Source organism: Manacus candei, unplaced genomic scaffold (genome assembly GCF_025592945.1).
Source record: "Manacus candei isolate 608988 ecotype Guabito, Panama unplaced genomic scaffold, ASM2559294v1 h1tg000011l, whole genome shotgun sequence".
In the NCBI taxonomy this organism is placed as follows: Eukaryota; Metazoa; Chordata; class Aves; order Passeriformes; family Pipridae; genus Manacus; species Manacus candei.
The window spans coordinates 31,793,387-31,819,861 of record NW_026138059.1 but is presented as its reverse complement, the minus strand read 5'-3'; the positions used below and the strand labels follow the sequence as shown (position 1 = coordinate 31,819,861).

At 43.9% G+C, this 26,475-nt stretch overlaps 1 protein-coding gene across 6 annotated transcripts in view; it reads left to right on the top strand.

Annotated features, from left to right (window-relative positions):
- The window catches only part of SIM1 (SIM bHLH transcription factor 1), a 56,263-nt gene that overhangs the window by 7,678 nt on the left and 22,110 nt on the right, over positions 1 to 26,475 (top strand). For 3 of the 6 annotated variants that reach the window (XM_051778183.1, XM_051778182.1, XM_051778181.1), the window contains 7 exons: positions 6,191 to 6,273; positions 7,271 to 7,360; positions 7,490 to 7,598; positions 7,710 to 7,795; positions 8,926 to 9,125; positions 9,238 to 9,344; positions 10,261 to 10,408. In XM_051778183.1, the coding sequence (XP_051634143.1) occupies positions 6,191 to 6,273; positions 7,271 to 7,360; positions 7,490 to 7,598; positions 7,710 to 7,795; positions 8,926 to 9,125; positions 9,238 to 9,344; positions 10,261 to 10,408 (823 nt within the window). The other 3 variants (XM_051778187.1, XM_051778184.1, XM_051778186.1) reach the window with 3 other exon arrangements.

Genomic DNA, 26,475 nt, shown 5'->3' with positions numbered 1-26,475 from the left:
TAAATACATTTTGTTGTTGCTGTTTTTCTTTTTCTTTTTTTTTTTTTTTTTTTTTTTTTTTTTAATTAGAAATACTTTAGCGGTCTGATTCTTCTTACTCGGAAGAAAGAGGGAAGAGGAAGGTTTGCAGGCTGTCCTAGTGAGGATGGATCCTTTTGGCGCGGAGGGACATTTGATTTTCAAGACAAAAGCAGAGACTCAGTTTACATAAACTTTCGCCGAATCAGGATGGTTAACATTTCAATATTGAAACCCTTAACCTTGTTTTATTTTAAAGGGGGAAGAGATCAACAGGAAAAAAAAGTCTGTTTCCCACGTGGATAGGTGATTTAATGCTGTTTTTCTTACTGCAAAGGGAAATGATTGAGCATTAGGTTTCAGTGTTTATTTTCTTACAGAAGTTTTTCTCATTTAAGCTGCAGTTTACTCTCCACGCTGCATCTCTGTTTAATTCCAGGTTTGATGTGAACTTAAACTGTGAAGTGCAGAACTAAACTACTAACATGATCGTTGAAAAAAACCAGATTTATTATTAGAAAGAATACTTAGATAAACAAAGGGGAAAATCATATTTTCTTTGGGAACATGCGGCCATTTTCATGTTGGAGGATATTTTTCAACTTGCATATAAACAGCGTGTGCATTGGCGCAAATTCTTCCTCCCCTTTTTCTTCGAAATAAGGGCTATTTGAATTTGCGTCTTCTGTAGAGATGAGTAAGTAGTTGGTGCTAGAAAATGTTCCTAATTCCCCACCCCCCCCTCCAATTTGGGCATGGTTCCGTTTGTTTGCATTTCAAAGCGCAATTCCGTTACCCTGTGTGTGCCAAAATCCTGGTATTTCTTTCTAGAGTGAAACAGCTTCGGCATTACTTCCACTACCGTTTTCTTAATAGGGTTGTTTGTTTAGTCAATAGGGCTTTTCCTTCCTGTTATTATTATTTTTATAAAGAAAGCGGGATGCTAACTTATCTGTGCTTCAAATGAACACATGTGATTTACCGAGACAATAAATCTTTACAAAACCTTGCTAATGGCATCTGCAGGCAGTTGGAAATGAGCAGCTTTTTTTTTTTTTTTTTTAACATAGCTTATTCTATTTCAGCCCTCCGACGGCGACCCAGTCCCTCACAGAAGCCTAATTTGGCCGAGATTTTGAGTTATCATTAACCACTGCCTGTTAAATTAACTGAGAAATCAGCCTTGTCGGGCTCTAGGCGATGGCAGAACGGAGCGCTGGTGGCAGACGGTTTAATTAAATGGTTAATCGAATCAAGCTAATTCCTCGATAAAACATCCAGTTGCCTTTTGGCTTGCCGGTGACTAGGGCGTGCAGTTTCTGTTCCCGCGGCTCCCGGAGCTGTTATTTGACATTTTCCCTGGACACCGAGGGAGAATGACCATGTTGGAGATGGTGCCCGAACTGTCCTGCCTCATTGTCCCCCCAAAATTCCCGTGCCTCGCTTCTCCCCAGAGCAAACTCCCCGGGTGTTAAGGTGGCAACAGTGCTGGCGACGGGCAGCGGGAGGCAGGGAAGGTGCTGCTTGAGGAGCCGCGCAAGGAGGTGACATGCCCGTTCCCGCTTTGGAGCGGCTTCTCTGGGCAGGTTGCACGAAGCCGGTGTTCGTGCCCGAGGCCGCCCCTCCTCGGCCTGCCCAGCACGGCCAGGGCGGCTGTCGGGGCTGAGGGGAAGGGGCGAGCCCCGAGTCAGAGGTGGCCGGGGTTCCTGCATCCCGAGCCCTCCGCGGGGTCAACATCCCCCTCGGCACCGGCGGGCGAGGAGCGAACTGGTGCTCCTCCTTCTTTAATAACCAGAGAGCGGCTGTCAAAAGGGCAAAGAAAACGCGGCGAAACAAAAGCGAGCGGAGACGTCCCCGGGCCACGGCCTCCGGGAGTCTCCGGGTAGATCCGGAAGCGCGACAGCGGGGTCCTCTGCTCGGAGAGGGAGTTTGGAGAAACTCCTGGAAGAGGAACGCGAGGTGGACCTGCTTAGACCCAGATTAGAGAAGAGTCCCTGCGGCTGCCCCACCGGGCCGGCACCCAGCGTTGCCCTGCAGCAGCGGTCTGCCTCTGGGCGAGCCCCCTGAGCCTCTCCCTCTGCGCATCCACAGCAACAGGAGAAAACTCCCTGGATACGGGGGCTTCGTCTTCAAGCCAGCATCTACCCACCGTGCCCGGCTTCCGTGGGCCTCGCCGGGCTGTGCGGGGTGGTGAGGCCAGACAGGGGTAAGCCCCCGGTGGGGTGCCCAGGGGTTCCTCGCCCCCCGATGTAGCTGCTCTCCAAGTCTGGCCCCCAGAGAAGCGGGTGTGGAGCTCAGGATGGGTTCTCCACTAAGTGCTTTTAAACGGGGACTCTGCCGTTGCTTTCGCGACCGTGAATCTGGATTGTGCTGAGGTTTCATGATGGAGACTCCGTTGGGGAAATCGCAGTAACTGCTGTTAAAAGCCGGCAAACCAGCACAAAGTAGATAAGGGCTTGGATCTTCTGGCCACCCCACCCCCACCGGCCACCTCCGCCCCCCTTTGCTATTGCCAGACAAAGGAGGGGGTCTAGATGGGCTCTGCTCTGCAGATGCTCACAGAGGGACAAGTAACCCGGAGATCAACCAGGGCCAAGGAGCTGCCTCGGCCTCTTGGCGTCTCATTTCCCTGCGCCAGCCTTCCTCCGTCTTTGCCTAGATCAAATTAGAAATGACTGAGGAATCTCTTCCCCCTTCCGTGGCACAGAGGAGCTTCTTGCGACAGTATCGCCACTGGGTAGGGACGATGCCCACCCATTGGTGGGTTCCATTGGCTGTCGACATCAAGGCTTGCATCAATCAAAAGATGAGGGGAAGGAAGGACAGGGCCAAGTCAGTCCAGCGCACCGGGTCTGGCCGTAAGCCCGGCGTGGGGGACAGGCTGGCGGTGCCGAGAGGTTTGCCGAGTGCCGAGGGTGGGCATGGCTAGGTGGGGAGAAAGCGTTTCACAGGGACCCGCCGGTGTAGTGAACCCATGAAACCGATGGACACGCTTTTTGACGTGGAAAGCGCAGTGGTTTTCCACTGGAAAATGCTGGGAGAAATGATGAGTCAGCACGATCGCTCTGCGTAGGTTCCGCGCAATCTAGGCGCAGGCAGCCCGGTAACGAGGTTGTTCTCAAACTAAGCGATAGCCTGGCTAAAACGCCTTTATTTATTTTCTTTCTTTCTTTTTTTTTTTCCAGCTTCCTCCCCCCCCCCCCCCCCCTTCCCTCGTGATAGTGGACAGTTTCTTGTGGCACAAATAGTTTATTTTCTAAGGAAAAAAAATTCCTTGAGTGGAAGAGATTTTTAGGCAGGAGCCTATAATCTATATTTTGTCAAGAGTACCAAAATCATTCTGAAATAAAAACTCGATCCATTTTTTTTTTCTCCTTGAATAACACAGCCGGATGATGCCTTGAGCTTGTGTTAGACGGTAACTCATCATTCATTCGCCAAGAACTGGCCTAAATGGTACCTGTGGGATTAGGTCAATTTTAGTGGATCTACTTCGCCTCATTTGGTTACTAATTGGTTTCTTGTTTTATAAATCGAAATCTCATTTTCAGGAAATTACAAAACCCATGCAGCCAGTCCATTGAGGTAATCCGTGGGTCGGGGGTATTTAAATGGAAATGGTTCTACAATGCATCAGGTATTAAGCAACAGTAAAACTTTCCCTCTGTTTCCAAATGAAATGTGAGCTCGCTAGCTCCTTAGATCCATAATAGATACATCCATTCTAAGACTACTTATGTAAATATGATAAACCAGACTGCGGTGGGGGAGGGGACACAGGGGAGAAAGCAAATTTTATCTGCTGAGGTTAATGTGGCATATCTTCGAAATCTTCCAAAATAGATTATGTTTTGCTTTGTCTTCGGCCACTTTAACTGGGAAAATCCTTTGCCTAAAAACGATTTAGTTATCCTTCCGCTCACAAAGCTGCTTGTTTCTATTCCAGAGCTATTATGCTGTTGGCTCTCCAAATTACAAGAGAATCTTTAGATCTTGTTTCCAAGCGTAATCCTGAAGCAAAAGGGAGAGCTGATTTCCTTGTTTTATTTTAAACAGACAATCAAAGGATTTGCAGAATATTCTGCGGTAGGTCAAGTGCAAGAAATCACAGTTTGCCCCCTCGATGAAAGAAAACTAGATGTTAAAAAGAATAGACGAGGGGGAAAGGAATATTAATGGACGAGGTTTTCTCTTATAATCTTTAAAACAATATTTAGGGGCATCAGGAGAGGCCATCGATTTGGGAGAGGCTGGGCTTGACAACGAATAGAAATAGTCCCCGACTTGAAAGTCCTGAAACATCTGGGGAGTACAAAGGATCATCTCATGTGACAGGATTTCAAAAAGCCCGTTCAGGTAGACGAGTGAAAACGTTTAATTTTAAACTATGAGCAGACGCAGCCCAGCAGCGCGAGGTTTCCATTTGAAACATAGTGAGGAGCTCAGCGCCCCGCAAAGAACCGCCTTCCCGGACGGGAGGTTAACCTGCAATGCCCGTGAGCTGTTCATTAACCCAATGAGGTCGGGTTATTTTCCTTTTTAGAAGAAGAATAATTAGAGCTGTAAACTCAGATTAATAAGCAACTTAAATCTTAGGAGAGGAGCGCAGATTTAGTCCTGACTAAAGAAACCTGTCACTCAGATTTCTCTCCGGATGGAGGGACGCGGAAAGGAGCCGCCTCTGCACAAACGGGCAGTCCTGCTTTCCCGGCAGAGAAACCTCTGAGGAGCTCTAGAAAAACAAATATACAAGGGCTTGTCTCTCTTTCCCTGGAAGCTGTGCAAGATTCGCCGTCTCCTTCCCGAATACAGGGGGCGGAGGTGATCCTCCATCCTGGTGGCTGGCTCCCCATTAATTGGCTTGGAGGAATAAACAGAAGGGAGCTTGTTTCTGGCTGGCGCCCTGGTACACGCTGGGGCTGTAGGATGAGGGACAGGCCAGAGAGATGCTCCTGCCTTTGTAGGGCTGTGAAGTTAAGGAGGAAGGAGGGAGATGTAGGAGCGGTGAAGAGACAAGTTGTTGTGAAGAGGTGGACGAGGGAAGGGGGGAAGAAGAGAGGGAAAGGCGAGGACGAGCGGGTGCACTGCTCCGGGGGTGGGGAGGGCGGGCAGTGGCCGCCCTGGGATGCCCCGTTTAAACAGCGCGGAGCAAATCGTTGGCTTTGTTTGGACCGGCAAACACCTGGGTGAAGCCGGTCAACAGTGAGGGATGCTCGCGGCTGCCCTCTGTTTGCCTCGAAATAGCTGGAAAACGGGGTCTCGCCTTTCCCGAACCCGCCTCGCGGGGGGACAGACTCCTCCGGCTGGGGTCTCCCCACCCCCGTGCGATCTGCACCCCAGTCATCGATCAGGATTTGTATGTTTTCCCTCCCTTTCACTTTATCTCAGTGTTTGTGCGCGTCAGGCTGGGCCTTATTTCATGGCTTAGGCGTCAAAGGTTTTAACTAACCCGTTTAAATTACTTCAGCAACAACACAGTGAAAAGGCATCGCCTATGAATAGTTTTACTCAGGTGAAGTAATTTCCACCTGGCTTTTATTTCTTATCACTTTGCGTAGGGGAAAACAAGCCGCGTCTAAAACATTAGACAAGTCCGGAGAGACTCATTTCTGGAGGGAGCTGTATGGAGGCAGATCACCCCTCCCCGCAGAGGGAATCATCCCGCCCACCGGAGCAGCGGGAAGAGAGATGGGGATGGAGGTGAATCCCGAAGACCGACTTCGTGGGGCAGGAGGAAGGGTGGTCCGTGCCTTCGGACAGTGACTTGCCTGTGGGATCGTGAGGTCAGGACGCTTTTCCTGAAGTTCAGGGGACGAGTTCCCAGTAGCCGAAGGCAGCACTAAAAAGCCCTTTTAACTGGGACGCTGTTTCACTTACGTCTTAAACTTAACTTCACCGCTAACTCTAAATAGGTATTTTTGTGTTTTTCTCTCACAGGAGTTAGATCTTAAAATAACCAAACCAAAACACAACCAAACTCAGAAAAACAAACCACAAAAGAGGGTTCTATCTGCAATGAAGCCACACCTAGTTTTCAAAGATTGTATGTATACATATTTTAGAGAGGATACAAGCAAAAATTTGAAACCAAAAAAATGTTCCTCTCCATCAGGTCCACACGAATCAGTTTTTCGTTTCCTGACCTTACTTTTTTTCGTTTGTCTTAAATAAGGACTCGGAGAAGCCTGGGGTCACTCCAGCCGAACCAGCCCACTGGATAATGTTGGACGGGAACTGGGATCCCATCTTTTGCAGGTACTGGCCTGGAAACGACAGCCATACGGTATTAATGATTAAAGAAATCGTTCCCTCTTCTGAGCTTTTAATTGCCACCTTGACTAATTTTTAACTGTCCAAGTGTTTAATAAAAAGGGAGGCAGGAGGGGAACAATTTGAATGTTGTGTGTTTTCCTGGGTCTGTGATTTGGTCCCTCCATGTCCTTTGCCCCAGCATCGTCTAACACTGGGTCCGCAGTGAGGGAATCACAGTGTGTCCCAGTGTGCCGAGGTACAGTAGCATGACTCTTCCCCAAATTATTAACAAGGTGACAAGTCTCGTCAACGTTCTGAAGGTCAGGATGGTGTTACAGGGAGAGGCTCTAGAGACAGGTTGGGGAAGGCTGTCCTGGATAGAAGGACTCAGCGGGCACAGAAATTTGCAGAGACACGAGTAAGGCAGGACACATCTGAAAACTCACAGCGCTCCGCAATACTAAAGAGTAATAGTTGTTACCATGACCATGCATTTTTAGTGGAGTCATGTTACCTTTTGGGGGTCTATTCTGCTCTCGGCACACCCAGGAGTCCCATTTATGTCTGTTGAAATGTACCTGGCAAATTGTCTTATTTACACCGTGGAGAATTTTAGATTTCCTTTGATCGCCTAAAATATCCTTAGGAAATATGCAAGTGCTAAACCCCCAGTGACATTCGATAGGAGAGGAGTATTCAGGATTTCTGGGACCCACATAATAATCACCAAGTAACCAGGACCTCTTCTTAGATACTTCCCAGGCACTTCACATTACTTCTGAGCTCGACCACTCTGAGAAGTGGATTGTATCTCTGTGGCCCAGGAGCTTTAGAGAGATTCCTGTCCAAGACTTGCCTATTTCGCTCCAACTTTTTGAATAATCAGACCCCGAGCATGGATGCCTGTTTGCCAAAATACATCAGAGGGACAAGTATTTCATGGATCTATCTGTCTATCTTCTGATATATTTATTTTCCCATCCCTCACCCTTTTCTGCAGACGTTGGACGGTTTCATATTTGTCGTGGCTCCAGATGGCAAGATCATGTACATCTCGGAGACTGCCTCGGTGCACCTGGGCTTGTCGCAGGTACGCTGTGGGGGCCCACTAGCCCCCTGCTTGCCTGCACCACCCCCCGCGACTGACAGGCTACGGTGAGCGGTGCCGGGGATGAGCCCCTCTCCTCCTCTTCCTCCCCATTCTCCTCCTCTCTCACAGGTAGAGCTGACCGGTAATAGCATTTACGAGTACATCCACCCCGCCGACCACGATGAGATGACGGCGGTGCTGACGGCCCACCAACCCTACCACTCGCACTTCGTGCAGGGTAAAGTACACAGCACCCCGCCCCCGCCCGGCCCGCGCAGTCGAGGAGGGGTCCGTGCAGAGCCAGCGCAGCCTATGTAGCTCACCCCATCTCTGCCTTTCCCCCTCCCAGAGTACGAGATCGAGAGGTCCTTTTTCCTGAGGATGAAGTGCGTCCTGGCCAAGAGGAACGCGGGCCTGACCTGCGGGGGCTACAAGGTGCGTGCCCGCGGCCAGGACCTGGTTCCCCCCTTACCAGCCTTTCCGTGCCCCTGTGCCGGGAGAGCGGTGAAAATGGGGAGAGGAGTCGGGATGAGCCCTCTGCCCGCCGAGATTGCCCCAGCCCAGGATTCTTTCATGTGGTTCATTTCTCTCGGAGTTTCAGGTTGAAGAGCTCAAACCACAAAACCAAGCAATCGAGATCGCCGTGGGCTGCTTTTGTTTTGGTTTCTTTTTTTTTTCGATTTATTTATTTTGTTTTTTAAACCGAACCTCGCACAACCACTGAGGTTCCCGGGGCGTCTGTGGAAGCTGTCAGGTGACACAACGGGAGCCCTGGGTTAATTTATTTCTTTATTGGGTAACTCGTCAGCTGCAGGGGCAGCTCTCCCAGTCAAAGGTTTTGTCCGCGTGCTTCACACGGTTCTGCCCGGGGCTCCTGGGTAAGGACAGCCCTGCTCTCCTACCTCCTCGCTGCTTTTTCAGCCAAACAAAGCCGAGGAACGGGTTGTACCTATAAACCAAGGATATGTACAGTAGACCAAGAACATCTGTTGAACTAACTCCACGAAGAAACACCCTAATAATAGAGAAGTAAGAGTGGAAGTAGACAGCAGTCATCTTCACGGATACATTAAGGAGATACACCTAAACCTAAGATACTTTTTGGCGACGGATCGCGCCTGCTCTATCTATATAATATACATATCTTACACATGACATACGCACACATGTAACCTCTTTCTCTTACACGCATACACTCCTCATTACAAAGTTGTAACTGGATTGGCACTTCCGCGTCTTTCATTTTTAGAAGAATAATAAAAGAGCAGTTAGGAGGTGGGCCAAAAACCACTTAAGCCAGTGGAAAAAAAGATCTCATTGACTTTAATGGGCCTTAGATCAACGCTGAACTCTCGTACGGGGAAGAACTCAACCCCGATAGAACTGTAGAAAACCCGCAGCCAGTGCCGCTTTGCCAGTGCGGAGACGCGGGACAGCGACTCTCGGGAACCCGGCAGCCTCATCGGCACCGGTTGTCCGGGCCCTCTTCGTGGGGAGGGACGCCCGTCTCAGCACCCCCTTCCCCCCTGCTAGGCAGCCGCCAAGCTTTCCTGTGTCTCCGGCAGGTCATTCACTGCAGCGGGTACCTGAAAATCCGCCAGTACAGCCTGGATATGTCCCCCTTCGATGGCTGCTACCAAAACGTTGGGTTAGTCGCCGTGGGCCACTCTCTGCCGCCCAGCGCCGTGACGGAGATCAAGCTCCACAGCAATATGTTCATGTTTCGGGCCAGCCTAGACATGAAGCTCATATTCTTAGATTCCAGGTAGAGCTGGGGTTATTTCTAAATCTATTCTCCTAGCCCCTCCCTTGTTCTCCCCCGGGCCTCCTCTCCTGTCCTCTCACCCACTTATATTTGCTGCTTATGTCTCTCGCAGGGTAGCTGAACTAACAGGTTACGAGCCCCAGGACTTGATAGAGAAGACCCTTTACCACCACGTTCACGGCTGTGACACCTTCCACCTGCGTTGCGCACATCACTTGTGTAAGGAGATGGTGTTCTTGTTAAAGACCCTGCCCCCCCTCTTCTCCCTCTGCAGAAGAACTTTGGGGTTGCTGGGATTTACCTCTAGGTCGGAACGGGAAAAGCCAGCTCACTGGAGGGGAGAATAAGCATCTATCTATCTGCATCTAGTTAATCAAGGTTAGATATAGATTGAACTACAAGCTGGAGGGAGAAGGACATGGAGGGGGATTGGCAATGAAAAGCTATTTTTCCATTCTCATCTCCTGGTTGTAGGACAAGCACTGCCCTGCCCAAACCTTAGGAGCTCCATTCACTTCAAACTCTGATTAGGAAAACCCTTTTTTCTTGCTCCAAAAAGCCATGCCAGTGAAATTCAAATACCTTTGTTCCACTTCCACCCAATCTCACAAATCTTATCTGTGTATCTAATTTTGACTGCAGTAGTGGGCCTGATTCAGAGAGATGTTCTTTATTCTATTTTGATATCATCATGACATTAATACATGGATAGATGAATAAAAAGGATATTAATTTCCGGTAAGTTTCCTTTCAGAGAATGTAACGAGAAGAGATAAAACTCAAATACAGATTTATAGAATTAAATCTCGATGAGGATATGTCAGGATGGGGGTGAGTCCGTAGGATTCGTCCCCCGTTGCCACTTTTCTCGCCTCTGCCGCGCCGCCCCGCCCCGCCCCACCAATCTCTCCGAGTAGCCTTTGATAACGATCTCAGCTACTGACATCAACCCTGCCCGGGGGTCACCCTTGCCCAGGGGTGGTTCTGTTCCTGCCGGTTTCCCATGTGATGCTAAAGGGTTCCTAACCCCTCTCGTCGCCTACAGGGGTCTGGGGGGAGTGTGCGCCCCCTTCCCGGGGTTGATCCAGCTATAGGAGGGAGCCGCGCTGAGGTTCTCCCCGCTTTGTCCCCGCAGTGTTGGTGAAAGGGCAAGTGACCACCAAGTACTACCGCTTCCTAGCCAAGCACGGCGGCTGGGTGTGGGTGCAGAGCTACGCCACCATCGTGCACAACAGCCGCTCCTCCCGCCCGCACTGCATCGTCAGCGTCAACTACGTCCTCACGTAAGTCAGCCTGGGGCCGCTCCGAGCTGCGTGGGGCCGTGCGGGGCCGTGCGGGGCCGAACCCCGCCGATGGGCACCTGCCTGTGCGCCCCGCGCCGGGAGCTGCGGGCCGGGCCCGCGGTCGCTTCTCCCGCCCGCCTCTCCCCCCCGCCCCGGTGGCGGCTGCTGAGCCCCCTCGCCGCCGCGCTGACCAGGGCAGGCTCGCCAGGTCTGCTAGGAAACACACTGAGCGCTTTCATCTAGATGAAGGGTTTCCCGTCTGCCTATTTCTTTCTCTTTCGAGAGAGGAAAAGATTTAGAGGTTTGTCACCCACATATTTTGCTACCCCCTCCTTCTTTTTCCTTTTTTTTTTCTTTTTTCTTTTTTTTTTTTTTTTTTTTTTACTGTTCAAATGCACCCAGCATTAAATAAAATTTAATGCAGCGTAAAAGAAAAGGCTTCCACGTACCGAGTTATTTATACTCAACAAACAGGACATCTGTTTTTCTTTTCAAAAATCTGGGGTTTGAAGTTCTTAATTTCATCCAGAGTCTCTATCAAAGCTTGGAGATTTCTTTTTTGTTCTTGGAGTGTGATCCTTACAGTGAACCACAAGAAAGTTGGTGACCAGAAGGGTCAGTTAAACTTTTTAAAAAATAAAATCAAGTAGAATTAAAAAAAAATAAAATAGAGTAAATGCTGAGGTACCGCATATCTTAATACATCTCCCTGTATTTGTGGATGGCTAGGTTGTGCTCTAGCTTAGACTGAAACAAAGAGGCCCAGTGAGGAAGGGAAAGCTCGGTCGGACTATTTGCAAGTGTTTTTCATGGTAATTGTTAGCATCTCCTCTGGACACGGCAGTAGCTGCTGCTGGCAGCACGGATGTTTCATTAGGGTCGTAGGACCGGTCGACCGGTCAGGACGGCGGTACCTCACTGATCCTGGGGGCCTGTATATTCCTCTGTTCCGCTGCTGCTTTTTTTTTCTTATTCATATATTTAGTTTTTTATTCTGGAGACAAATGTAGGTATAGGAAGCGTCCGAGAGGCACAAGCCTCCCCCCTCCTAAAACTGCGGCGATGACAGCATTATGACCTCGCCTTTAAGGCTTTCGCATGCCCAGGTGGGGAGTGATTTGGAAGCCCAGTTTAAGGCATGCTTCCCAAAATAAAGTGGCTCGACGCGTAGGCCACGGCTCTAGTCATGTGTGGAGGTGCGGCTGGTGGAGTGGTAAAGGGGCTGCGGGTCACGGTGCATGCACTGCTAGGGCATAATCAGTCCCTTTGGTGTGTAAGGTCATAACGGGCGTAGAGCTCTAAGATAGTCAGACAGGGGTTACTGCGCCTGCATGAAAAAGCAGATATTTGGGTAAGCACTTTGATGTAGGGAGTAAACCGCGATTTCCCTTTAAAAAATCCCTTTTATTTCCTTTAAAAAGGTATGCAGCGTAATACCCTGGCATTCCCTCAGCGAGGACGCCTATCAGCAGAGGCGTTATCACCTCTGCTCTAGCTATTCTGACCATTTGTATGTCCATTTTCCCTGTACCAGTCCCTCTCTGTATTTTTCGCCGTTTATGTTTCTCAGTTAAGTCCAAGCACCTGCCTTAGGTGAACGGGGAACTGCAAAGAGGGAAAATAGTGTATCGTAACGCTAAGAAACAAGGAACTCGAAGGTAACTAGCACGCTGGAGTGATTTTGCTCCAGAAACACTACTTTTCTATGAGCATTTGAGATTATCCGTCGTTTCCCTTTTCTTTAGTCCTAAAAGCGTGACCATCAATCACGGAATTCTGTCTCAAATGATTGGAGTGGAAATGAAACATCCCAGTGGATCTGCTGAAAGCCAGCTGGGCATCCAGCTCGATCTGTCCCTTAGTTGCCGGGTGACCGACACGGCACCAGAATTTCAGGCTGGCACAGCATAGCAAGTGCTCTGGTACCCCCATGGGGGCCTATCAGACAAACCTTTCAGAGCTGTGTTCCAGCAGCATGACTGGCTGTACCATGCGCCGTCCTACCCCCTTGGCTGCGCACAGGTGCTGCGGCCACCACCGGTGTCACACAGCCCAGGCGTCTGTCAGCTCCCAGATGTTGCCGAGGTCGGGGGCGCTGCGGTCAGCCTGTTCGCAGGCCGTTTGCACCTCCACAGCCCGCTGCTCCGGGGCCCCTCGGCCCGCGGGGGCAGCCGCCGGACAGCCCCTGCGTGTCCGCGGCTCCGCGCCCCGGCGGGATTTCCCCGCCGCCTGGAGGCGGGGCGCCTGAGCACTCTCTCCCGCCCTCCCAAAACGGCGCTGCAGGGAAGCCGGCTTCCCCCTCAGAAGCGGTACCCAAAGAGGGAGATTCCTCCGCCTCAGCTGACTTATCGTTGGAGGCAGTGTCTTTATATTTTCGTGCATGTATATGGATTTTCAGAACCTGTTTTCAGCCAGACTGACATGTAGTAGGACTACAGTTGTTTTTTTAAGATTTCCCTTAGAGAATGAAGTGGGTAACTTTGTTACTCGGTGTAAATCTCCAAGTCTCCTCTTGCGCCCTTTTCTTAATTGCCTCGAGTGCGGAGGACGGCGGGAGGGCAGAGAGGGATCCAGACTGGCTAAAGTGGGAACACTGAAAGCTGGGAGGTCCAGCACCGGCTGCGGAAACTGCCATGTGCTGCCGACGGCTGTAATCCAGACACCAGCACTGTCTAGCTCTTCATTAGGGAGCTGTAGAAGAGATCACATCCTGCTTGCTTCTGCAGCAGGGCTGCTGCTACTGCAATTGCTACCCTTGTTCCAGGGGATAGGCATAACTTCCACTTGAGCATTATTATTATTATTATTATTATTGTTATTATTATTATAATCGTCATCATCATCATTATAATTAGCATCGTTATCCTACTTCTCTGCCTAGCCTACCATTCAGAAAAACATATAGGGAGAACAGGCCTTGCCATGTGCCAGAGGGCTGTAAGCAGAGAAAGGGCTGGCTTTTAAAAAAGTGAGATGCAGTCAGGCTTTTAAAAAAGTGAAATGCAGTCATCCTCTGAAATGGGTAACTGGAGGTAGACGGAGCTTTTAGGGAAAGGCTCATGGTGGCAGAGTTGGCCAGGGGGATGCTGAACTACCTAGAGCAGGCTTAATTTTCTTAGTGAACTATTCAGAGTCAAGATGTTATCACTCAAATGAGAAAGGTGGGAAAAACATAGAGGAAAATAAGAGGTTATGGGAACTTGAGGTTTTCCTCTGGTGTGAGGTAGGCTCCACTCCAGGAGGGCTGGACAAAGGTCCTGTAGCACTCAAAATCTGCAAGTGTTTAATATACTTTATGCTGGTATAAATCCTATAAATAGTGTAGTTCCTTAAGGATGGCACTGGATTATTACAGTAAACCAGAGGCTGAAGTGAGCAGTACATGTGTGCACCATGGGTTCCTCCTTTGCTTCACCCACGGGGCAGTGGGTGTGTGGCAGAGCCCCTGGTGCAGCTCCTCGTAGAGGCACAGGCACAAATTTGCCTGCTGCAGCCAGGTCCTGTTACAAACCCAAAGGGGAAGAACATGCTTACAGAACAGAAATACAAACCTTTGCATACTGGCTCCTGTGTGTGGAAGCCAAGGAGAAAGTGAAAGAGGTTCAAACTAGTGGGTTTTTGTTTTTAAATAACATAATTGCAATCCCACACATTTGGGATTGCAAGCTGGAACTTGAAAGATGGGATGACTCCCTCCAAAAATTCATTTGAAAATAGGAAATAGGAAAATTGCAAAAGGGGTCATAAACTTTGGAAGATGTGCTGCCAATTTCTGACCTGCTGGGTCCCTGGTTCCTTTGCACAGTACTTCTTCACTCAGGGAAAGACCCAGGATTTTTTTCGGTTTGCTCATGGGATAAGGAGCTTTTTCTCACTGTTGAGAGGAGCCTGAGCGCTATGTTTTGGAAAGGAGAGGATACTGAGTGCCATAAGTGCCAAACTGATCTGGAGCAGTTTCAGTGCAGGCTGAGCAGCAAGAAGGAGAATCTCTTACCTTGTAGCTTTCCAGCTCACCTGGGTGGTACTGATGATGAAAAAGGAAAGAATGAAAGAGAGTTTATGCAAAAAGAACTCCCCACACCTCAGTTAAAAAAAAATAAAAAAGAGGTGATTTCCATTTTCCATAAATCTCGAGCTCTGAGATCATGAATTCTAGGCTTGGGACAAATGTTTGTAATAAGTATATATACTGAATTAAATCAGCAGAGTGGCAATGGCATTTTAGGAATAAGAGGAAAGGTGATTTTTTTTTGCATAATAGTGTATCAAAAATTAATACAAATGACCTTTAAGGACTCCATCTTTAAAGCACACATATTTGCTCTTCTTTGTATTCTGCTTGGCATATGTGAGTACAGACACAGAATATTTGTTTCTTTTCTTATTTGTTCTGTACACACAGTCACCATATCATTGATTATTAGCTGTGCATGTTTATCACATAAAGGGACTCAAGTATGAGTCAATTAATGGAGAATGCAACTGCTGAAGTTAAGTTTATATTTGGATCGCAAACAACCCTCTCTTAAACAAATGGACAATGCAAAAATCCTTTGATGTTCTGAGCATGGGCAAATATAATAATTTGTCCCCAGAGAAGGCTAAAGAAACTTTCCTATATACATTTTGTCATCCTTTATCATTTAAAAGAATAGCAATAGTGGTGACATATACAGATAACACGGATTAGGTACCTAATTGTGACTAATCTCTCTCCTAATGATATAGCATGTATTTGATATAGTCCCAGTTGACCTGATTAGGAACAAAAACCGAATGCAATTTATTTGAAAGATTATTTCACAAATGACTGCCATATTGACAAATGTTTTACCAACAATGTGGTCGATGCAATTTAGAATAAATTAACCATTAATTGTATCTACACACTTCACCTTTGAATTATTATTACTATTCATAGCTTTGTGTGCTACCAGATTTGAAATGATAAAGATAGCAAGGTACTACCTTTATGTGTGATGGCTCAGACTTAAAAGCAGTCCTTCCTGGCACACTGAGTGGACCTTAAGGAAATTTGTGTTTCACACAATAAAAAAGCTCTCCCCATATTTATGGACAGTTACATATTTTCATAGCTTCTCATAGAAATCTTCTTTTTGTCCTTTCTCTAGGACATCAGGTCTCACATCTGTCTCTTCCTAGTCAATGGGAGAATCCAAAAATTTATTTCCACACCCATACGCCTACCTTTCTTGAGAATTTCTTTCAAACTGACCTAATTGGAATTGCCACATCATTCTCTCCTTAGTCAAAGGTAGATATAGGTTGTCTGGTATCTCCCGAGTGTGTGATGGAGTGTGAAGGATAGTGAATACACTGGGAAAGTTACTGCTTGCAGAAGTAATCCTGTGTATACTTTCTCATATCATTAGTGAAACTAGTTGTATGAACAAGCTTAGTCATCCAACCTGTAATATTCAAGATAAGGCTTTGTAACTTTAACTGGATAATGTTTCGGATTTTTTCTTAAGTAGTTGTAAATAGTAGAAACCAACTTGCCCTGCTACTTTTCCTTTATATTTCTCTGTATTAATGGGAATTTTTGCCACTTGCTTAATTGTGCACAGTACTGGGCCCCATTTTTTCTGTTCAGTCTGCAATGTACTTTTCCTCTGACTGTAAAGCCTACCATCATTCATGTAATTGGATTAGCAATGTAAATATATAGAGGAATTGTTTTAATAAATCAGAATGTTTGGGAAGCATATGCCTTGAAGAAAAAAATATAAAAGGATTCCTCTTGAAGTATAGTTCTTGCAGAAGATTCCTCTTGCAGTATTCTGTTTGTTCACCATTAGTTTTTATTACAGACTTGTCTCCCTGGGACATTGTTTATGTATTTCTTGCAAATAGGAGACAGGCTTTTCCAGGTGTTCACAGTACATTTCTATAGTTCTTCTTTGTTCATGTAGGGACTTTCTTAGCTACCATTTGTTTAATTCACTCCAAATCTCTATGCTTGTATTTAAACCAGGTGACTGTAATGGCCAGGGCACTAAAACCAGAGCCTGGAGTCACTGTTCCTATGAAGAGTTTTATTTGTTAGAGAAAGGATAAAAGGACTGCAGCTCAGACCTATGGAAAAAAATCCTCCAGTCATTAGTTTAAATGCATGCGTGCTGAGAGTCTCACACGGCACGAAATTCAAGATTGTAAAAAAGTGTCTTTATTTCTAGGAAGAAGGGTGACTTCAAATGCTTTCCACTTCATCATTTTCCTGTTCTTTGTGCTGCCTTTGGAAACACCCTCCTCTCAACCACTGAGTTACAGATCTTGTAAAATGTTTGTCTGGGGTTGAGACACATTCAGTAGGGGCAGCAGCTGAAGCAATTACTATCTCCAGCTGTCTGCCTCACTTCACTGATGAAAGGTACAGGGCCTGCTCCAGGGACTCTTACTCCTAAAATGCCACGGTTTATGGTCTAAGGTAAACTGCCACAGATTTTACTTTACATGGAAGCATTGGACTGTACACTGTAGCACAGCTGTTCTTGCTAGAGAGGTTGTTCACACTTTGTCCTTACTCTGCCCTTCTGCACTCTGAATGGCAGAAATGAGACTTGTGAACATCACTACAGCAGCTGGGTGCTTCAGTCCCTTTGGGGGTCAGTCCCAGTGGTCCTCCCTATGTGGTAGAGCGGGGGAGACAATAGACCATGGGGTTTAGGGTTGTATTCACAACTCTGTGATAGTTCAGAATGCTGAAGAGGAAGTTGAAAAAGTGGCTGCTGGTTTTACCACATCACATTTGTATCTCGTCTATGGACTGTGTTAGTAGCTGTGCAGAAGAGACAGGCCAAGCCGTCCACTATCAAAGGATTCCCTTGCATGCTATCGCTCTCTTGATACTCTGCACAAAACTGGATGCAGAACTGGCTCCTGCTCTCATAACAGCACCAGTATGTTCCTTAAGCAGGCTTACAATTTTACTAGCTCTGCTTCTGTTTCCTCAATCTGTTGCATGTTTGCTCTTGTTGCTCTGTGCTGCATCTCAGTACTGCTGTCATTCCCATGTTGTTTCACTGTAATTATCAGAAGGTACAACAGGTGTGATAAGTTACTAAACTGCTTCTGAAGCAAGATCTTCCCTCTACATTATGTTGTTCTTGCTAGTTTTTATTTGTACACACACAAATGGGACATTTTGACATGGCCTAAATTAAGTGTTAACAAATAAATCTTTGTCCATTCAAAAGTGACAAGTATCTGTTTAAAATCTAATTCTCTTTCCCTCACCTCTCTTTTGTACTTTACAGTGTGGGCCAGGCTCCAGCACACATGTTCGTATTCAGTGGGTTACTTCAGAGGCAGCCCCTTTCACTTTGATGACACTATTTATGGAGGCAGGCACTGCTCTGTGTGAACAAGGGTATAGCATCTGACCCTTCGGGATGGCTGAACTCTGGAATCAATCTCATGGTCTTTAACACAGTTAGACAATTTATTCCTGTTGTTGTCTTTTGTTATGATCCACTTAGTGCAATTAGATTTCAGAAGTCCTGATTTACTAAAGCACTTGAGCACATGTCAGGCTCTAAAAATGCTTAGACATAACTTTCAGTACATGATAATATCCTAGTGAATTCAGTTTTGAAATACAAAAAAACCCTTAGACACACTCTTAGAAATGAAAATATTCCTTGGCTTTGCCAAATAGAGATGACTTGAAGGACACATTTGTTACTGTGTTGAATTGGGACCTAATAAAGAACAACCATAGTTTTTCAGCTACAGACCACTGTGTATAAATCTTGGGGGCAGCAATGTTGAAAATAAAAGCTATTATCTGCAGAAGTTTCAGTGCAGCTATGGAAACTCAACTGCCTGACTAATTAAAGTTTGGTTATATCCCTAGCATTGTACAGATATTTTGACATAACCTAGTGTGAAGACCTTTAAACCCATCCAGTATTCAATGTTCTTACATCTGTGCTGTTAGTGAGCAAGCGAACATGCCCTGTTCTCAAGTAGCCCGTAGCTTTGATCATCTCTGTACTATGGTTTGCAGCTCTTAGCCTGGGCTGCTGCTATAGAAAACTCTCTCCCTCTGTCTTAAGGCATTTCTCTTGTTGTTTCCAAAGACTGTTTTGTACACAGAACAAAATAATAACTCTTAATGACTGCTTCACGAGGCATATCTCAATAGAGTATTTGCTCAAATAGAGACTACATTTGGGGATAAAGAGCTTGACAGCATCCTCCCATTTGCAGCCGAACTTCTGAACAGTGTTCCCCAAAATAATTCTATTGATCCTAAGCTGCTAGTAGGAGAGTTAAAGAAAACTTTTCACCTTCCAAAAGATAATCAGACTCCTTGGTGCTTTCTGGTTTATAAAAAACAGCAATGGGGGTAGGGACATGGCTTCAGTCCAAAGAAAACTGCCTGCCTGTGTGACTATAACTGTATAATATGGGAACATGCTATTAGGGCTTCCATGGGGATATTTAGTGAGTTCAAGAAAGCAATAAGGCAGAAGGTGCACAGCACCATTTGCACAGGTGTGATACTCTGGAGTTGCTCTGTATGTGCTACAGAAGTGATCACCAAAAGCACAGTAAATTTCACACATTGTGATATAGTGGACTTGTTGCACAAACCAAATCAAGTGTTCAGTTGCTTCAGCTGCAGATTAACTGTAGTGTTGGTCCAAAGACAGTTGTAGGTTGGCAGTTGATCTACATGAATGCTGTGGACATTTTTATGGGAACAATAAAAGTGTCTCTGCTTAGTCGGAGACACTTCTAAGCATCCAGAAACCCTTGATGAATGTGCGTGTGAAGCGGTGACAACAGAATGACTAAAGCCAGCTAAGGCCCCTGCCTGTCCTAGTCAAAGCAATGACCAAGAAGACAAAGGTACTAGGCAGATGACAGATTTAGGTTTCCAGAGAAGATGAAAGCTAGATGTTATTTTGTTTTATTAAGTTATTTTTATTTATTTATTGAGAAATTTTAGATATTCCTATTAACTGTTTTACTACCTATAATCATTTGACCCACTGGAGACTCATTCTTCCCTTTCATAAGCTGGATTTTAACATGGGCATGCATTTCTTGAACTGCGTATGTTAATAATGAATTGTTGTTATCCTAACCATTAAAAAAGTCTTTTGAATTTGATAGATGATGTGGGGCAAGCAGTATTTTTGCAATAGATGGTGGTTTAACTTATTCTGTGGCCCAGAGAGTCTAGGTAGAGAAACAAGTTATCTTACGTCAATTTTAACATTTAATGGACCCACTTAATAACCACGTATAATGTACACTTTGAGGAGACAAGATCAGTGATTACTAGGGAAGAATCAAATAAAATGGAGAATTATGTATTACCTTATGGCCTCATGATATTGTCCTTTCTTGCTATTTGTCTCCTGTTTTAACAACATCAAATTTTGTACATTATTTGTCTATCAAAGCTAGATGACCAAGGTGTTATGAACAGAGACTTAGACCCAAGTGGCTAGTAATGTGGGTGGGATTTGGCTGCAGTAGAGATTTGGCTGTGCATGGGAACAAGCTAAAAAGCAGTCTAACTCTTGTACAAAAAATGAAATGAGAAAACAGGTATATTAATTTGTAAAAAAACCAAAAAGCCATTCTCCCCAAAAAGCCAAAACTCCAATGAGAGCCCTTGCCTGTCTTCCTCCCCTTACCTTTAAAATTTAAGCAGAAGAAGGCTCAGTTGAAAAGTAGTTATTAAGTATTGCATCATGCTTTTTTGGTAGATAATGGCACATTATGGCCCTCAGAGGCAAAGTGCTCTCCCTTGGCCAAACCTGAGGAACTTTGGACAAGTGAATCAGAAAGACTTTTGTTTTAGAAAAATATTGCTTCCTAAGGAAAGTGGAAGTCTTATGACAAGGAAGGACTAATCTGATGAAAGAGAAAGGGATCTACTATAAATGGGATGTCCTCACCAGAAAAAGTTCATGAATCCTTTTGTGCTCAACATGCCTCTTCACTGTGAGGGGCAGCTGATCAGAAAAAGCAGGCTGAAATGATGGACAAGTATATTATGAGGCATGCAGATAGAAAATTTCCAAAGAGGAACAAGTAGAACGAACAGTAAATAGTTTTTCAAGCACAAATGTTTGTCTCCAATAAATTATTCCCAGATCCCAAAAGCTTACATAGAAAGTCATCATAGAAAAGCTAATTAATTTTTCAAGTATTAACCTTAGGATCTTAGGAACATTGTCACAGCAAACCTTTAATTATGGGAGACATAGAGGAGTTGATAAAACCTGAAATATCACTAATTTAAGTTTTACAGTAAATTAGTAAAAGTAATAACAGCAAATTGTCAGGACCACTCTTCACAGTTTCAAAGGAACTGAAGTACAAAAATGCTAACTACTGTGGTATAGAGTGTAAGATAAGAACAGCTATACAGAATCAGACACATACTGGTAGTGACCATGGGAAATACTTTGGAAAGAGTTAAAAAATACGAGAAGTATGCAGTAATGCTTCCCCAGTACTTTCTTCCAGTCTTTGAGAAGTTCAAATGATTTCCTAGAAAGAGGTGAGATCTTTGAGAGTATTAGTTGTCAATGTTTTTTGGGTTTTTTTTTATCTCCACAAATTTACCTGTTTATTTTTTGAAATCATGTGAGCTTTTGCCAAGGTTAAGTAAATGTAACAAGAAAGCCCTCTTTTTTTGTGAAAGTGCCACCTTTTTTGTTTTTTTTTATAGCTTCTATTTGTTCTGATAGAAGAAGAAGCAAAAAACTGCTTCCTAATAATCTTCTCTATGTTGCTCATAATTTACCATTTGTTGTCCCAGTCACCTCTTTTTCAACTTGAGAGTCCTTAATTGTTTCTCATATTGAGGCTGTTCTAAACCCATCATCTTTGCTGTCCCACTCTAAAGTTTTTCAGGTTTTCAGATAAGATGGTCAGAATATACAATATTTGAAATAGTGCATGAGGGGTTTATGTATAGTATGAGGTATAATCCTTATCTTTATAATCCTCATTTACTGCATAGTTATGCCGTGATGCACATTTTCTTACACACAGGGCAGTCTGTGTTGTATCAGTGACCACTCTGCAACATGATGCTTCTTACTCTTGTGAAACTTCTCAGTGTAAGTGGAGAATCATACAGATTACAGGATTCTTCACCAAAACAGAGTTTAAGAACACTAGTTTTAGAAATAAAAATCTGAAACTAGGTTTTCAAGCCCCGTAGAGAAGAGTGTTATATATGTCCCCGATATCCTGGAGTCCATAGCTACATAATTGTATTTTGTGAAATGAAACATCCACATATAGGACTTTTATCCAATTTTGTGCCAACTTTTCAGTTACTTTTACAAAACATAGATCAGTCAAATCTTGAAAGCATTTTAGCTGGTTTTAGCCCTTGCCATGAGGGGACAGAATTAGTATAAGGCCTTTATCTCTGAAACAGTGCTTGGATTTAAAATGGCAACATCCAAACCCCATGAAAATCATGAGGAGCTCCTGTTGGTTCTCCTTACTACATACCTTAATGTGCTGTAGAAATCCTTAGTCTTTAGAAACCCGTTAATTTTTAATCTCTGCCAAAAAATCATCTGGGTCCTCTCAAATCCTTTTGTCCAAGCATATCAAAGATCTATCTAGCGTGCTATTTCCAATATTTTCTGCTCAGTTAAGTACACAATAACAATGGTATTACATGTATTCAGTCAAATATTTTTATTCATAGAATACACCTCAAATTTATTTTAGCAGTTTAAATAAGTGAGTTTAATGTCTATTTAGTCAAGCATTACAGTAGTGAGGACTTAAGTAGATTAGAAATAAATGAATCCAATTAAAGAACACGTCTGTGAAATTTTGTATGTCATTGGCATGAATGAGCTGTTTGAACAGCAACTGTAAAGAAATCATTAATGATTAACTATCTAGTAGAGGTTTAATCAAGGATAAATGGTATAGGACATAGTTAAAAATGTTTGCGTTGAATACATGGAGATTCTGAAATAATAAAAACATGTTTTGCATCAATAGTGACATGGGTACTGCCCTTGGGAAATGTATTTTTTGTTATCTGTGGTGATGTGCAGATGAGACGCAGCTCAGAGTTAGCTCAGTAATGTCAGCTATTGTGCATTGATAGCATAGCAGCAGGTTGCTCCTTCCAAAAAAGCTGAAGTTTAATAGGTGACACAGACAAAGATATTTCACGAAATAAGTGTTACCTACAATAGCATATTGTTATCTTCCTCTTCAGAGCTAATAATGCAGCAAATGCAAAATGAGGAGCAGCTAAGCAAGCTGGGGCTGTTTAGCCTGGAGAGAAGGAGGCTCAGGAGTGACCTTATCACTCTTTACAACTATTTGAAAGGAGGTTGTAGCCAGGTAGGGGTCAGTCTCTTCTCCCAGACAGCCAGCAACAGGATAAGAGGACACAGTCTTAAGCTGCACCAGGGGAGGTTTAGGTTGGACATTAGGGAGAAGCTCTTCACAGAAAAGGTGACTGGACATTGGAATGGGCTGCCCAGGGAGGTGGTAGAGTCACCACCCCTGAAGGGGGTTTAAGAAAAGACTGGATGTGGCACTTAGTTCCATGGTCTGGTTGACAAGGTGGTGTTCAGTCACAGGTTGTACTTGATGATCTCAGAGGTCTTTTCCAACCTAGCTGATTCTGTGATTCTGTGAAAGTTAAAGTAGGGATTCTCAGAAGTGATCAATGCTGGGCTAAATTAAAAGTCCCCTTGGCTGCCTCGATGGTAAGCTCAGGCAAGTGCCAAATGCTTGCTAAATCCCAGGATACATGATTCATCCTCTGTGACACCAGTAGTCTTTGGGAGGGTTGGGAATTGAATCCAGGTCACTTGGCTACCAGACTGGTGTCTTACGGGTGTCAGTGATATTCAAGGTATGTTTTTTTAACACAGAAAAATATTAAGAATTCTGATACAGGAAAATCTACCCTTTATAACAGCAGTCTGTTGCATTGTTGTCAGTCTGGCTTCCTGCAAAATGGAAACCATTCTACAAGGATAGGAGAGATCTTATGTTTATATGACACTAATTCTTAAAGAGATGTTGTCTACATGCACTCGCTGATGCACTGAGGTGACATTGGTTTTAATGGGCTGGTTGAAGTGAGTAGCTGGAAGAAAAGAAAATTAAAGTTTTTAAAGTCTCATTTAACAGGCCTTTTGTTTATTAAGAAATTTTATTTTGAATATGCCAGTGAATTTAAAGTAATAAAACATCCAAATGATTACAAAGTCACCATAATAATTTAGTAAAGGCTGACGGTATGAACATGATACCTGGAATTTTGCAGGGTTTAACATGACTTCAGGTAAAGTATTCTCAACTAGTTGAGAATAAAAAAAACAACCAAGCAAAAAACCATAGCAGGCTCTGAGGTCATGTCCCTCTAAAACAATTTTCTTATTATGAGGCAGATTCTAATATATAACCTATTCTAACATATACAAACATTTATAAACTCCTGTCAAATATATTTCTCCTTTTAATTTGGCAAGAACTGAATATACATCAAACACAACATTTAGGCAGCTGTTCTCCTAAACATCTTGCATTTGAAAGCAAGTACTCCCAATATAAATAAATGTTACAGAATTAAACTTAGGTCATCATATTTAATGAATTAAAGTTTTTTTTTTCAGTGCTATCTGTAACTAAAAATTGTAATTAAATTTGTATGTAATTAGCCTGGGATATCTTAGGCATTTTATTAATGAACAATAATAAGTTCCTGGTGCATATTTTCATCTAGCAAGTCTAATAAATAAAGGCAAATACAGTGTACAGAGATCTCCTTTTTGGAGCCAAAAATGGCTAGGCATGTGGTTTGGAATGAAAAACTGTACCTTCAGGCTGCTGAAAAATCTTCCACACCATGATTATCCAGAGGCCAGGATGTTTTATTTAACTTTGACTGGCAGTTAGATGACTGCATTCTGAGATGAGAAACGAATCAGGGAATATGTAAAATTTATCTGAAAGAAGTTTTCTAGAGGATATCCTCAGACATTTGTGTTAAATAACCTGTACAGGAAAATCTGTGCTTCAATGTTTCTGAATGTATCAAATAATTTAATGAACCTCCCCAGTTTGGATTGCTTCATGTTTAAAAGCAAATATAGAAACATGGTATCATGTAAGTGAATCTCATGGCTGAAGAAGCTGTAAAGTTTGACTCAACAAGATGTAAACAGCTACTGTTGCTTGCGCTATTTATGGAGATAAATGGGTGCCTGGAACTTAATGAAGGGATCCAATATACAGTACTCATACTTCTCCAAGTAGATGCATGGTTTAACCATTAAGTGTACTAATAATAAGCAACCATTTGAAAGAGTTCTGGAGGGTCTTTCCAATTACTTTGGTGTCCAGTAGGTGAGGCCTATATGGGACTATTCACTCAAGAAGTTTTAGAAAGGAGAGTTGCTAACATCATTCCAATAACTGATAGAACAGCTGAGGCAGGGAGTATCTCTGAGGTTGCACAACTGAATGTCAGCATAGTTTCATAACAAGCAGTGAGGTCCTACAGCTTTTTTCTCACTTTGTACTGAAATTTGGCTTTCTGTATGAGCTAAGTGAAACCTACTTATTTTGACTGGTTCTGGAGGATGCTAAAGGGATTGCATATGCTTCTTCTGACAGACCGAGGCCTTTGTAAACATTTCTGAGACACATTGTACTTGAACAGAGGACACAGCAGATGAGGAAATTGTCTGTTTTGTTGTACCATCTGCTGATTTAGAAAGCCATGAAGATGACAAACAGCCAGAATCTGTTCTCTTTTCATTCATCTGCTGAATGGTGCTCTGTTAGCATTGCATGAGCTGGAGTGTGGAAATGTTAAAAGTTGCAGGCATTGTTTAAAAGTAGAAGAACGATATATTGCAGAATTGTGGTCAGACATGCATGAGGAAGTGCCAGACTTTTATCACCTTCATGTCTTTTTTTAACTGAACTGCAATAACTCAGCAAAATAGACTGAACATTAATGACATTGACACCTTTGGTTTCATCTCACAATTTCTATTGCTAGACTGGCAGAAAATCTGACAAATATAATTTTTCTGATTTTTAGCTAAAAGAAATGCGGAGTGTGTATGACCCTTTTCATAGATTTTTCATGTAAAACTAGAGGAAATTTAGAACACATATCATGTATTCAATTGAAATAATAGTGTAACCAATTATAAGTAAACCTTGTTTTCTTTTGTATGAACAATATTTTCTGCTTTGCTTCAGTCATGTGAATGATTGTATCAATGATGTAGGAACCTGCTCCAGTAAGATCACCTTTTACTTTCAACTTGTACTTCATGAACTACTTTAATACATGTAAAGAATGACACAGGTCTAGATTCAGTGTATATCAGGTTTAGGTGCTCCCATGATACCTTTTTTTTCATTATTTGCTGGGATTTCCAGTGACAGTATTCCAGTGACACTGCATATTGTTCAATTGAAAGATACCTAAGAATAAGAGTTCCAGCTCTACTGATCTTTTTACTGCTGCTAGAGACAATGAACTGAAACGCATTTCTAATCCATTGCAGTAACTCCATGTATGAAACATGAATTTCTGTTCATCTTCTTTAAGGTGTCTAAATTTTTTGTCTTTTGAAGGAATTAAATACACTGTAAATATTTGCCTCTTTGTTGGTTATCTGTGTCTTCTCAGTCAGTGCAGGTGTAGCTTATTTTTCCTTTCTGGCATGTGGTGGTATTAATGTAAAAAGATGCTTTTTCTTATGGCTTTTGCAGAATTTTCCATGGGTTGAGCATTTTTCTGTTCTTTTCTTAAGGTTTTCTTCTTGTTTTGAAGGTTATGCTGCTTATGACCGTGAATATATAAGATCTGTATTCTTGAGTCCAGCTGTCCCTCTTAAATACTTTTGGGATGAATCTGGATATTTATTCTTTACTAATGGATGTCATTATTTTACTTCTTCCTCTGGATGCATCCTATTTAGCTGCTCTTTCTATTTGAAAGCATTTTTCAGGGCTTAAGTTCTCTTTTGTTCCATAGCCAACACCGTTTTTAAGTAGGGAGT